At 35.9% G+C, this 15,319-nt stretch overlaps 1 protein-coding gene across 2 annotated transcripts in view; it reads left to right on the forward strand.

The window, feature by feature from the left end:
* GLRA3 (glycine receptor alpha 3) overlaps positions 1 to 15,319 on the forward strand; it is a 210,766-nt gene that overhangs the window by 130,153 nt on the left and 65,294 nt on the right. For both annotated transcript variants that reach the window (XM_077144360.1, XM_077144361.1), the window contains exon 5: positions 13,341 to 13,423. In XM_077144360.1, the coding sequence (XP_077000475.1) occupies positions 13,341 to 13,423 (83 nt within the window). The remainder of the gene's footprint in view (positions 1 to 13,340; positions 13,424 to 15,319) is intronic.

Genomic DNA, 15,319 nt, shown 5'->3' on the forward strand with positions numbered 1-15,319 from the left:
CTTCTCTCTAATGAGCTTCTTTTAACATCTCCTGGAAAAAGAAAAATTCTACTCGTGGCACATTCCCTCTCAATTTTTGTTTTTCTGAGTAAGTTTACTACTCCTGCATTTTTGACAGATATTTTCACTGACTACAGAATTCAAGTTTGGTGGGGTTTTTTCTCTCTCCATTTTAAATGTCTCACTCCACTCTTCTTGGTTGGCATGGTTTCTGAAGAAAACTCCAAGGGATAACATTCTTATCCCTGTTCATCCCTCAGTTGACCTGACAATAGGAATTGATTGGCTCATGGTTTCAGAGGCTAAAACGCTCCCTCCTTGTGTTGGTGCCTTCTGGAGGGCCCGCAATCTTTGGAGTTCCTTGGCTTTCTGTCTTATGGCAGTGCCCATGGCAGCAGCTCCTTTCTCTTCTGGGTTCTGTTGACTTCCAGCTTCTGCTACTCTCCATGGTTTCTCTCTGTGGCTTTCCCTATAATTCCAGTAATACAACTAAGACCCATCCTGGTTCAGTTGGCCACACCTTAATTTATACTGACATCTTTCAAGAGGTCCCATTTACAGTGCTTAAATTGCTTCTTTCTCTGGAGCACATAACCTATCAAAGTAGTCAAAGTGTATTTTCCCCTTCTAGCTTCTTTTATTGTTTTCTCTTTGCTTTGAATTTCTGCACTTTGAATATGATATGTCTAGTTGTAATTTTTGTTTTTAATTTTCCTTCTTTGTGTTCTCTGAAATTTCCTGGGTTTGCTATTTGTTGTCTGTCAATAATTTTAGAAAATTCTGAACCATTGTTTCTTCAGACCTTTTTTTGTTCCTTTTTCTCATCTCTTTCCTGCTTTCCCATTGCACTTAAGGTATATCTTGTGTAATGTGCCTACATTGCTTGGCTGTTCTGTTGTATTTTTTCATTCTTTTTCTCTTTGCTTTTCAGTCTGGGAAGTTTCTATGGACATATTTTCAATCTCATAATTTATGCCTGATCCATGTACAGTCCTGTTGATGAACCTGTCAAAAGTATTCTTAACTTCTGTTACAGTATTTTTTACTTTTAGTATTTGTCATGGTTAGGGACAGGTGTCAACTTGGCCAAGTTGTGGTACCTGTTCATCTGATTGGGCAAGCGCTGGCCTGTCTGTTGCAATGAGGACATTTCATAGGATTAGGTCATGATCACGTCAGCTACATCCACAGCTGATTCCATTTGTAATCAGCCAAAGGGGAGTGTCTTCTGCAATTAGTGATGCTAAATCCAATCATGGGAAGCCTTTTAAGGAGGACTCAGAGGAGACAGGTTGCATTCCTGCTTTGGCTGGTGAGCCTCTCCTGTGGAGTTCATCCAGGCCATCCATTGGAGTCATCGGCTTCGCAGCCTGCCCTGTGGATTTTGGACTCTGCGTTCCTACGGTCACGTGAGATACTTTCATAAATTTTATATTTGCAAGTGTTCCCTGTTGATTCTGTTTCTCTAGAGAACCCTAACTAATACAGTATTTCCTTTTGATTCTTTCTTAGGACTTCCAAGTCTCTCTCCTTAAATTATCTATCTGATTTTGCATGCCGCCCATTTTTTTTCCCTTAGAGCCCTTAGGATATTACTCACACTTATTTTAAATTCCTGTTTTGATAACTCCAAAATTTCTACCATATATGAGTCTGATTCTGTCTGTCTCTCTCTTCGGACTCTGTTTTGCCTTTTAGCATACCTTGTACTTTGTTGTTGAAAGCTGGATATGATGGATTGGGTAAAAAGGACTGAGATAAATAGGCCTTTTGTGTGAGGTTTTATGTTTTTCTGGCTAGGAGCTAGGCTGTATTTTTGTTTGTGCAGCTGTGGCATCAAAGATGTCCTTGTTTTAGTCTTCCCTGTTATCTTTGGATTTCTTTAGATGTTCCCCCTCTTAAATAAGGTCTGAGGCTTGCAGTCCTTTCAGCTGTAATCCCGTGTTATTATACAGGCATATTGATGAAATGTAAGCTGTGAAGGGAGTAGATTACAGAATGGTCCGTTCCCCCATTAATAATTGTCTGGCAATTAGCAGTCAGTCTTTAAGTCAGCCTGTGCCCCTGGGCTCTGACTTCAGAAACATTTCTCAGCATTGTCCTTCCCCTGCCATAGATGAGACAGGAAGACTAGAGGGAGCTGAAGCTGGATATTTTCTTTTGTCTAGGTTAGTTAGGTTTTGGTTATTTAGGGTCTGGCAAAATAGTTTCCCTTGAGGGCAGACTGTTATTGTGGAGAACAGATTATTTCAAATGATCACTTTTTCCTAGAAGCATGAGAGGATTTTTCTCTGAGAACCTGCTGGGGCTGCTGGAGGTAAATCTCACAATAGTTGGGAGTTTCCTAAAGCTGCTGTCCAGGTGTTTTTAATCTCTCAAACTTGTCCTCAGTCACCTACAAGTGTGCATGCCAGGCTCCAGCAGCAGCTTTGGTTGTATTCACCTGACTCTCCAGTTTGGAGAGTGGCGAGTTGCCCTAATGGACGTAAGGAAGTGGTTGTCCTTCAGTTTTTCTCAGCTGGCTTTCTCCTGCCGTGAGGATCAGAACGATGACTTCCAAGCTCTTTACATGTCAGACCAAAAACTGCTAAAGACCGTTTTGTTGTTGTTGTTGTCGTTGTTAAGATTCATTGTTTAAGACTGGCACAAGACTGTATATGATTATACATGCATAATCAACAATTAGGTGAAGCTAAGTGAAAGTAACAAACATTCGATAAACTATGGAAGGAAATCGACTCCTCCTTTGTGTGTGTTTTATAGTTGGGGACGTTACACCATATACAAAGTTTAATTCTAGATGGAATAAAACATACCAATAAAAAGGCGTATCTTACAAATATTAAAATAATATGTGGGAATAATTTTACGACTTTGAACTGGGCAAGGCTAGTCTAAACAAGAGTTAGAAAAAAAACTAGAAGTCATAACGGAACAGATTAACTTCTTCAATATTAAAACACAATCTTAATAAAGCCATCTTTGTAAAAATTTAAAGTCTTTTATATAAAAATGATATTGTAATAAAATTAAAAAATAACTGGCACACTTGAGAATGTATTAGGTATATATATTGTAGGGAAATAATAAAATGAATAAGAAACATAATCAAATGACAGAATCAAAAATGGACAAAAGGCTGTAGTGGAAAATTCAGAAAAGAAAAAATGAAATGAGATTTACACTCACTTATAGGGCGAAAATGGAAAGTAACAAATGAGAGACAATATTTTTATAAGTATATTAACATAAGTTAACAAAACTGGTAATATCTGGTGTTCCCAAATACATATAACTTGGTATCAACGAGGAAGATGATCTGTTAAGATGTGCAAATATATGCAACTCATATATCTGTCAACTCAGTGGTTCTATATCTCAGAATCTAAATTACATATGTGTTCACATGTACATGTAATACATTTACAAAGATGCCCATTGAAGTGCTAAAGTAGGAACAGAAGAAAGGAGATTACTTATTTATCAATAAGAATATGACTGACACAGTAAGAGCCATATACCACTAAATACCCCTCATGGTATAGACACAAATTCATTCATAAAAAGCCTCCAAGGTTTATTTAAGTGTAAATGAAATGTTTTATATTTGTTTTTATTTAAAAAACTTTTATGTAAAAACAATTACATATGTAGAAACGCACATAAACGTAAATGTAAACAAAAGTTTAGAAGGATGTGCAACAATTTGTTGAGAGTAATAAACTATTTAACTGAGTAGTGGGGTTTGGGCAGGAATAAAGGAGAAAGGTACTGTTTATGTCAAGTAGGTTTACATTATTTGAATTTTGTAGAATGAGAATTCTGAATCTCCTCAGAATGAATATGTATTTCTTATGAATTAAACACCTATATTTTAAGTCACAAAGGTTCGTATCCTGAGTTTGTGATTCTTGATTTTTCTGTGTTGTGCACTCAGCATGACTATCATGGGATATAGAACACGGTGTACATTTCTTGAAGTTCTATTTCTTTCCTGCTAACTTGAAAATAATCTTTGTTAAAGATATTTAATTTTTAATCACATTATAGGGCTCCATTTCATATTAGATAGGTTTTGGGTGGAATAGGTTGCAAGAATTTATCATGATAGCAAAACATAATCATTTTGCAAAGTTTAGACTATTTCCTTTGATCGAATTAAAATGCATATACATGCATATACACAATTATCCAATATGGTCATGGATATTATTGGTTTATATTAAGCTTTATTGGAGTTGGAAGGAAAGAAGATACTACTTTCGATTTTTTCACTTTGTCACTGGACATAATAGAATGTAATAACTGGACTATTTCTTGCATGGTGAACTTCTTGGTAGCAATATGATGTCATAAATTGAAAAGCACTTATCTCAATCCACCTGGAAAGTGTGTCAGACAGGATGGATCTCTTCATTACGAAGGTTACATAATTTGAAGACCACAACTGTACTAAAAGCACTGATTTGCTCCAATTCAAATACATCACAATCAAGAAAAAGCTAAATAATTTAATAGAACTACTGAGACCTCGGTATTGTGCCTCTTGGAAATGCTTAGACTATTTTCCGTCATGTAGCAGAGGAATAAAACAGTAGCCACATCTCTTGCTGTAATTTCCTGATGTCATCCATTAAGAATTACTCACACTCCTAATATTTTGATGAAAATTATGGAATGATTCATAAATGCATCCTTTTTTTTACTTTCAATATGAATTTAAATGGAATACATGATGTCTCTCAGTGAACCCAGCTCCTAATTTTTATGTGCTGTATCCTGGCTGACATGATCAAAGAATAAGTTGACTTTTTGTGAGTTGCTTTTGGAAACCGCACAGTACTTTGAAATCTTCAAGTGGCAAACAGTTTCTTTGTTAACAAAAATTTTGCTAGAACAAAGATTTCATTCAATTTACAAATGGAGCGTCTGTGGGGCTTTGTGAGAGATCTGTTTTTTCTTTTGTTTAAAGAAAATCAAAATGTCCTGGGAAAATGTGATCTATTAAACTTACGTGCTTATATGTAATAGAAATAGAGAAAGAGTAAGGAATAAAAATGGGAAGATAAAAGTAATGGGAAAGAAGACAGAAACATGAGTGAGGACAGCATATTTTAGGGAGCTTGTGGATGATTTATTTAGTAGACTGAGATAGCTGAAACCTAAGCCAAAATGGGGGAACCCAAAAGAAAACAAATCGTAATTTTTCACACTATCAGCAATTTGAAGCAACTGTGACTTCAGAAAGTATGGGTTAGAAAACAGCTAAAAGGAAAATAATTGATTTAAATTTTTTTGTAGTGACAGTGAACCCTCCCTTCTTAATTTCCCCACCTCTACTGTTCAGAGCACATGCGGCATCCTCGCTTCCTAACCAGTACAGAGGCGGGGGCTGGGGACGGGGGCAGGAACCATTTGAGGGCTGTGCCAAGTGCTCCAGGATTCAGGATTCCAGGAACTACTGGGATCCATCAGGAGGCATAGTACTAAGAAAACAAGGATTTCATGTGGTCTGCATACTAAATGGTGATCCACTGCTCTCCCTCAAATGCTGGAAGTCAGACTTAAGCAAGAGACAACAGAATCCATCTCTGGGGAAACTAACTGGCTCAAGAGAAAAGATGTACAGATACTGACAAGTGAGGAAGGAACAGTGACATCTGGGGATCATGTTATCGCCCCACCCTTACACCACTCCTCATCAAGACATCTGCTACTGACTGAGCGCCAAAATAGTTTTTAGTACTTCATTCTTAAATATAAAAAAACACTTGGAGACATCGCATAATATTAAAAAGAAAAAAGCAGGGACTGGAAGAAAGAAGCAGAGGAAAAGAATGGAAGAAAGAAAAGAAAATTTTAAGAAAAAATGTGGAATAGAGGAGACCATAAAAAGCAGTATCTTTAGGCATGACGTAAGTAAAGATATTACTAGCAACTGGAAAATGGGACATTCAGAGTATAATAAGAGATAACAGTAAATGAAGTCATTTGCTAGATTTCTAAAAACAATGCACAAAAACCAATTTATTCTTTAATCATGTCAACTAGGAAATAGCAAATAAAAACTGGAACTAGCAATAAAAGTCAGCAAAGTGGGTGGGCCACGGTGGCTTAGAAGGCAGAGTTCTCACCTGCCATGCCGGAGATCCGGGTTCAATTCCTGGTGCTTGCCCATACACACACACAAAAAAAAATCAGCAAAGTGCTTGGGAGATGAAGTAAAGAAATCTACTGAAAAAGTAGAATAAATATACATAGAAATAGAAAACAGAATAAAGATGCAAAGAAATAGAAAATAAGAGAAGGATATGAAAATCAGAATATCAGTACAAAGGTCCAATTTCAGTAGACGAAGAAAAAACAGGAAAGAGAGAGAAAAGGGATTTCCAAGAAAAACGTGGAATTGATAGACTACCTGCTGTGTTTATCCACTGAGAGGAATTTTGGAGCCCTAATAGAGAGTTTGCTGAATTTGAAATAGTAATAGGAATACAGAGAAGAATTAATTATTAACAGTCAGATAAATAAAATGTCATACAACTAAAGAGCTATAATTATTGCAAAATATTGAGCTTACGCATGAATAATACATTCATAGTCATAACATATAAACAGTGAATATTGGTTTAATTATAATTTTTTATACAACTAAATTTAGAGAATTAGTGGAGAGTTAAATGCATATGGATGGTGGCATGCTAAGCAATTCTTTTAGGAAACTAATAGGCAATGCCAAAAATTGAAAAAGTCAAGCATAATATTATAGAAACTCAAATATGCGAACTTGAATAATAGACAAACAGCTAAATTAAGGTAGTCTGTGAGGAGCCAGGACTTGGAGTGGGTGAGTAGGACAAAGGTACAACTGTTTTTACATGCATTATAGACGCATGTAAACTTTTACATCATATACGTGGACTATATTGATACCTTCTATATGAAGTGCTTTTCAGGTAAGGATTTTGCAGTCAGATGCATAACTTCAGATTGACAAGTTTGGGATTTGTTTTTACACTACTTACAAACTATCAGATTAACCTATCACTGTTGGATGGGTGGAAGACAGAAGACTCTTGGGTCAGAAACGAAGGACTTGATCCTTCACCACAAGCAAGCAGCAGTCGCACAAACGTGTTTGTCCCCGTTCTCCTTTGCCCTCAGGTCCCGTGGAGGCCATGCCATGGGCCCAGATGCTCATAACACGGGTTATGAAACACTCTGGGAAATCCACTGCTTTTGGGAAATCCACCGCAAACTGTAAGCAAGCTTGCTCTTTGTCCGGGTGAGTTATGTCACCTCTAAAAACTAGCACCCATGTAAACAACCCCGACACGTGGTTCGGGTGGAAGAGAAGTTGGTCCTGGCACGTCCAGCAGGGAGTGCAGGAAGACAGAGGCCAGGGAGAACTGCCTCTCCCACCCCAGAACAGGCCCGCTTCCTTGCTAGCTATGATTTGTGGCAAGTCTTTATTTCTGCAAGTGTCCATTTCCTTATCTATATAATGGTGATAATATTAATTACCCTGAACCTGAAATAATGGGTATAAAATACCCAGCATAGTACCTGGCATTCAATAGGCACTAAATTCACTGCAGTTATTTTTATCTTTCCAGAATCGAAAAGAAAGGTTATGATGTCCCAGAATCCATAAATTAGCATTCTGTGGACTGGTGCAAGTTCTTAACCTAAACCTCAGCTTTATCACTAGTGACGTGGGATTATATCCTTCTCAATTAGTGGAAGCTCAATCATAGGTAGTTAAATATAGTCTACTGCTTACTTTATGAATACAACACCACTAATGATGGTTTATTACTTACATTCCATATAAGTTATTTGTGTTTATGTGTAACTTTATTACTTATATTAATTACAGAAGCATTATTGTATTAAAAATCAAATAATGAGAAGTAGTTTTACACCAAAGATACTATTCGCAATGACTTGTCAAAGATGAAGATGTGGTTTCCACTTTAACAAGGCTAAACATAATTACTCTTGGAAATTTGGTTGTGAAAAGAATTAAAGTTTGCCATATTTGCCCCATAAGTATTTTTTCTTGAACATTGATTTTTAAATAGAAAAGCAAATTTTTAAAAATATTCTTTTAAAAATGTTGTTTATGTGAAGAAAATCAATTTACGTTACTATAAATATGTTGCTAGCAGAATTTTGCATGCGTGTGATGACGTATGTTTTTCTGAAACTGTCCATAGCTTACATATGCTTCTTAAAGAGATTATCAAAAATACTCAGGTTGCTTTGGTGATGGATTGTTAATATTTATGATCGTCTCTATAATCAAATGACAACCAAACTCCAGATGTAGTTATAGAAACTAGCTCTGTTCTCCCTTTAGTGCTCCAACAATCTAATTTCTCCCAAAAGTTGTTTATTCGTTATGGAATCATTCATAATAAAGCATTAAATCACTCACATAAATATTTAAAATCCATGAAGAAATTCCTTATATTTTCTAAAATTTGATTACATTTATTGATTTCATTCAGAAAAATCATTTATTTATCTTTTACTTCAAGTTCATTAAGAAATAGTACATGCAGCATATCATCCCTTCTGTTTTAAATATAAAATTTCAAAAATTATTTTTATCATAGAACCCCTATACATGAAAAATGTTCTAATGTCTTCAAGAAGAACCTAAATTTTAAGAGTGTCAAATTTAGAACTTGACCCTGAGTTCAAATCCAGTCTACTAATTTTTGCTGAGTATTATCAAGTGAGTTACTTAATCTCTCAGTTTCCTCATCTCTAAAATGGGGGTAATATAGTTTATCTATACTATCAGTTTGCTAAGGAATGATTACGTATATAAATTATAATAAAACTAGCATTTTAGAATAGTGCCTACCACATAGTAAGCACTACAGATGTATTCCCTGTTATTATTATATACAAGTAATATTTCGGTTGATATATAACTAAGAGGCAATTGTCCTTATCACACTAAATTTAGAAATATTAAAAGCAAATAAAATAATTTTCATTTTCAGTAGAATCATAAAATATTTCTTTAACTTCTCCAATCAGTAGCTAAGATAGAGACCACTGTAAGCAATGAAATGTTTGTTCAAAAATTGATAATATCCCAGTTTTAATAAGGTCAAAAGATTGCACTCAGCTTTTTTACCACTGCTACTTTGCTAAACCAAGACATCTTAGGGGTAAATAAAAATTGTCATATCCTGTTTTCATGTCTTGTCTCAGAAAGGGAACTTAGTGTACTCTCTTACACAAGGAGACATTCATTTCCAAAACAGAAGGATGTGATTAATTGCCACTTGATTTAGATTTCTTTTGAGGTGGTCAGGACATATCTTTAATTTATATGTAATGTTTTGATAAAGAAATTCAATATCAAACCCACCAAGTTGACAAATAAATTTTAAGCAGTATGCTATTAAAGAGGACTTTGTATCATACTTTCAACAAAAAAGGAAAGAAAAGTCAAATAGATTTTTCAGAATATGATTTATGTCAGAAGTTCTACACACAGTGTTTTTCTTTGCCAAAAAATTCCTTTCAAACACTTGTTAAAGAATTATGTAATATCTCTCATTTTATGCCAGAAAAATAGCCAGTGTATGCATTTGACAGCACATGCATGGTGAGAATCTGGAAAAGATTCTGAGAATGTTATTTACTTCCATCCAAAAGGTCACAGAGTTAATTCTCCCTTTTAATATTTGAAACAGGCTGACCACAGAGCCTTGGCGATTTGAAAAGTTAATGTCTGCAAGTTCAGAATGTACTTGTACGTACACTTCTAACAAACCCTCTCACAAAGCAGGGAGCATCACGTCCGCCTATTATTCCAAGTGCCTTTTTAAGAAAGAACTTCCTAATCTACAGATTCACATTTGCAGGGCCACTTAACCTAGCTGAGCCAGATAAAATGGCTTAAGGGTGAACTCTATGAGTTCTTTTAAAGTGTATTATGGACTCTGACTTTGATGAGTTAATTACTCTCCTGGGAGTCTTCTTTAGAAATGGAACAGCTTCCCATATCTGTCCAGTTATGTTTCCCAAATCACGTTCATTAAACCTGACTCGCCAAGAGTATACACTGCCGTACATATACTGTTACAACTTTTATGTTTATGAACTGCATATAAATACTATTGTGAAGAATGTGGCTTCATTTAGTAAAGCTACCAGTTACTTTTTGTTAAAGCTGAAATAGTTCTTCTATGTGATTTAATTCAGTCATCTTGAGCCCACGCTCTAGTATTTAGAAGGAGGGGCTGGGATAGTGCAGGAATAGTAGGGTGCACTGATAATTAATAGTAAGCAATACCTGTTGAGTGTGTATTTATGTGTAAAGCACTTGTGAAATTTCTTTATAGATGTTAACACATAACAATGATAATTGCCTGGGGGTAGATAGTAGAGTATCTTCAATTCAGAGATGAGAAAGTTGAGATCTTGTGAGGTGAAATAATCTGCCTACAGAAACAAAGGTTAGGTTAATAAATCCAACTAAGGAGCTTGCCAGCAGGCATCTGGCTACAGACACCTATTCTTTTTTTTTTTTTTTCTGGATAAGTATAATTTATTAAAACCCTGTACATAAAACTAGATGACATATATTCATTTTAATTTAATGTGATCCATTTTTAAAATAATCTACTAAATCATAAAGCCAGTTTCAACAAATTTTAAAGAATTAATATCACATGATATATAGAGGTCGAAGAGTTTGAAGGTTACACATTGGGACTTCTGAGCCATGAGCAAATCTCAGGCCCTTCACTTTCTAGACTCAGGGCATGATTTTTCTTTCTACCACAGCTTCCTCAACTACAAAAAGGAGATGATAATAGTATTGATTTTGTAGAGTTGTTGCAAGGATTACGTAAAAGAGTACCTTGAAAGTCCTTGCAAAAGTACAAGGCACAATATTACAACTATTTGCTATTATTGAATAGTAGTACAGGAGAAGCGGGAAAGAAAACAAGTCCTTTCAGAAAATTAAAAATGGCAAGATAATACTATTCCAGTCCATTTAGGGTAGCAGCCCAAGATGGGGCTGCAGTATACATAAGATAAAGTCGGGCGACGGGGGGGGGGGGGGAAATCTCGTCACCTGGGGGATGCAAAGAGGGAAAGGGAGGTGGAGGTGGGAACATGGCCATGTCCTCTCTGTTTCCGAGCATGTTGGGTAGGCTCAGAGAACCACAGCCGGTGTGAGCGCTGGGTGCTGGTCCAGGCCGCTCTGAGAGCAATGGTGGAGCGGGGGTCGGGGGGGGGGCGATGCAGGCTGTGTGTCTGGGCAGTCCCCTCCCTCCCATTTCCGCACGCCTTCGGCGGGGAGCTCCGGACCGCTGGGAGCGGGGCGGTGCGCAGGGAAGGAGGCTGCCCATTGCGAAGGCCAGTCCGTACGGCCTGGTTTGGGGTGCTGGTACACCGTTTCCGTGGCGCTGCTGATTTGCTGTGAAGCTAAAATATTGCGCCTTTGGTTTTGTGACATGGGATATATGGTTACAGAGTTTGTTGGTTTTTGTCTTTATTGGAGAAGCTGTGTATTTACAAAGCAATTATACATAAAATACAGGATTTCCGTGCACCGCCACCTCCTTGCGTATGGAGCATTTCTTAGAATTGATAGCACATTCTTACAATTGTACTATCAATTAAAGTCCGTGGGATTTAGCTTAGGGCTCACTGTGTAGTGTGGTTCTATGGATTAAAAAAACAAACAAACAAAAACACTTATTCTGTCACCACATAGACAACCTAACGTTTCCCCTTTTAACTATACTCAGATACATATTTTAGCACTGCTAATTGCATTCACGCTATTGTGCTACAATCACCACCATCCATTAATAAAATATTTGTATTAAGTGATGGCTAATGATGGTAGAAATCTTTCAACTTAATAAAAAAGCAAAACAATCTAATTGAAAATTAGGCAAAAGATTTTTAATAGATTTCTCTCCAAAAAATTTGGAGATTAGATTGTTTTGCTTTTTTATTAACTTGAAGGCTTTCTTTATAAATTCTGGATATTAAAACTTTATCAGATAGATGGTTTCCAAATATTTCCTCCATTGTTTAGGTTATTTTACTTTTATGATACATCCTCATTCTTAACTCATAAGCTGAATTTCAATGTGAACACTCTCAACACAAGAGGTTGGCTAGAGAGTTTTAGAAAAAACTCTTTGTTCGAATAAAACTGGGTTTATTTGGGTCTGAGCTTCTCTCTCTCAGATCCAGGAACTACATGTTCTTGGTAATCCCTTAAAAGGATTGTATAATACACTATTGCAACAATAAAAAAAAATTTTGAGTGATGCATAAACTGCAATGCCAATATATTAATACCTTTTGGATGGAATTTTTTTTTAAAAAAGCCTTTCCATTGGGTGGAAATATCTACCAAAAATATGGTTGATATCAACTTTTAATGCTAATATGGATAATTTGTTGCGCATCATCCAGATTTTATCTCACTTTGTGTCTTTGTGTGAAACCAAACCAAAATTTGTTTGGTGAGTATGGAATTATTTCACGGATGTTCTAGAGGGTTACTTATTGATCCCTTTGAGAGCTGATGGTCTACCCTAGACCCTCGATGGAGAGCCCACTCTGATACCCGGAATACTCAAGTCCTCCAGATCCAGGGTGTTTTTTGTTCCTCTCTTTTTCTGTTAAATACTGCTGGTTGTTCATGACAAATTGTTCAGTGTGGGTACAAAGATGACTGTAATTCATCATACAGTTACTTCTCTGTACCTGCCTTTCCTGCTCAGAACACCAATTGCCCTGATAGTTTTGCTTCTTCAATATTTTAATGTTACAGGCACTGTCATTGTGATTTGGGGGGGAAATGTGTCTTTTCACGTTTTGTTTTAGTTTTATAAAACCCACTCTCACATTTCTATTTGGGGGGTCTCTTCTGAAAGTGTAGACTTCTTTTATACATCTGTAGCCCTCTCTAAAGAGACAGATGATATATATAGGTGATGGATGATTGATACGTAATAGATTAGATGATATACAGGTTAGATAGGTGGATATACAGATAGATAGATGTGATTGAATATCAATAGAGCATGTGCTTCCATCCCTCATAAAACAAATTTCTATATAAGGTACATCCTGTTTTATGGTAAATAATAGACCCAGCTAGGAGTAGATTCTATTTGAATAGATGTTAGTAATAGCCAAGCAACATTGTTTTTAAATTGTACCCTGAAAAAAAATAGAGTATTAATATGATGTCATTTTTTTGTGCACCATCAAGGCTTAAGAATAATTTATTTGAATTAAGAATTTCCTTTAAGAATAATTAATTTGAATTCTTTCAGATTGACATTAATACTTTCCTGCCCAATGGATCTCAAAAATTTCCCGATGGATGTACAAACATGTATAATGCAACTGGAAAGCTGTAAGTATGGGCAATTTAATTTTTCTGCATACTTTGAAGAATATGTTAGATAACTTTTAATGGCTAATATGGATAATCATTTTGCCATCATGGTGGCTATCTCTTCACCAAATAGGGAGTAATTTTAAGCAGGTATTGGAAGTAATGATAGCTGTCATCATACACACTCCATGCCAGGCTAAAGAATCACATCGGTGATCTCGAAATAACAGCTTTTAAGACTGAAAATAGCTATATGTGTATGTGCAAACCAGCAACAGGAAATGGACATAATTATAAAAAACAAACTACCATGAACTGATTGAGTGCCTGCTATAGACCAAGCACTTTGCATACATTATTTCTTATACTCACAAGGAATATGTGCTCTCCATTATCAAAAGGTGATTTTTAGGAATTGCGTGTTGTACTCCAGTTTATAGATGTGCTGATGACAGACCAATGTCTGCCTCTAAAGCCTGTTCTTCCTCTGTACTATAGCTGCTACCTCTGAACTGATATTTATGCAAATTGTACTCTGCTAGGTATGTCATCTATGTTACTTCAGGAGAAAATCCTTTCCTCAAGTTTTATCTGAGATTTATATAGTTTTATCAGAGACTTATCTAGGCTTTCATGCAGTCTTTTATGTTTCTTTTTTCAAACATACACATCATGATTAATGTAAAAACATAAAATCTCTGACCCTTCTCTTTCTTGGAACTTATCTACATAACCCTAAATTTATTTATTTGCAGTTTAATTCTATGCAAAAAGAAAGCATTATGAAATATTTTATTTAAAAATAAAACGCCTATTTTGATATATTCCAAGAAGAAGATTTGAAGGTGGATCTTAAAATCTTACATGCCTCAGGGGCACCAGTTGTAGTGTAATCAAGCTGCCACTAGATGGTGAACCTGTCTCATGGGGGAGGGTCTACATTCTCCTATAGTTGGTTTTTATTAAGAAAATAAAGGTAATGATTTATTAAATAGTCCTTAAATAGTAACCATACACACATGTGAAGTTCTTTCTTATTAAAGTAATAGAGAAGAAAAGAAAATGATCTAGTTGTCTTAGGAGGGCTACTTAGTAATATAAATGGGGGGGCAACAAAATGTTCACAGCTGCACAGATTTTTGTACATGTACCATAAAGAAAGCCATTTTGAGAACAGGCTGATTCTACATCTTGATTGCAACACTACATACACGACAGGGCTTGGAGAACACAAACCTTGATATTTATGACAATCAAAGAGAAATTTGATTAGAATGATGCTTAACACTGAATCCCAAAAAAGATGCAAAAAGAAAGTGGGTGTTGTGAAACCAGAAGCTGTGAGTGAAATCTGTTCCACAAATATTAGTTCTTGAGGAAAGACAAAAAAGGATATAGATCCCGAGAGATAGCTGGGTCATTGGACTGCTTTTTTAGAATAGGAAAGTTTACTGGGGATATTTTGCAGGGCATGAGTGCTGATATAACTTTTTATGCTTCTGCCTTTCCAGGACATTTCCAAATTAATCTACCATCTAACAAGGGAAAACAGCTTCTTGTCCTCTTCCCTCTTGTTTCTTAATTTCTTTATCAAGAATGATTAAATTGTCTCGTGTCACTTTAGTATTTTGGGGTTATTAAACACATCCTGCCTTGTTATTAAAAATTAATTTATTTTACAATGGAGACAGTGTTTACTAAATTCAGCAGATGCTCAGAAAATCCTATCAGTCAAAGTTGAAACTGCTGAAGTCAAATTCTTCAAGGTATTTTCTTAATCAAACTCTTTTTTTTTTATAAAACAATGATTTAATTTCACAAGTGAAAAGATTTTAGCCTACTGCAAGTAGGTTTTAAAAATATACACAAGGGGGGCGGTGCAATGGTGGTCCAGCCACAGAATTCTTGCCTTCC

This window comes from Tamandua tetradactyla, chromosome 26 (assembly GCF_023851605.1).
Source record: "Tamandua tetradactyla isolate mTamTet1 chromosome 26, mTamTet1.pri, whole genome shotgun sequence".
In the NCBI taxonomy this organism is placed as follows: domain Eukaryota; kingdom Metazoa; phylum Chordata; class Mammalia; order Pilosa; family Myrmecophagidae; genus Tamandua; species Tamandua tetradactyla.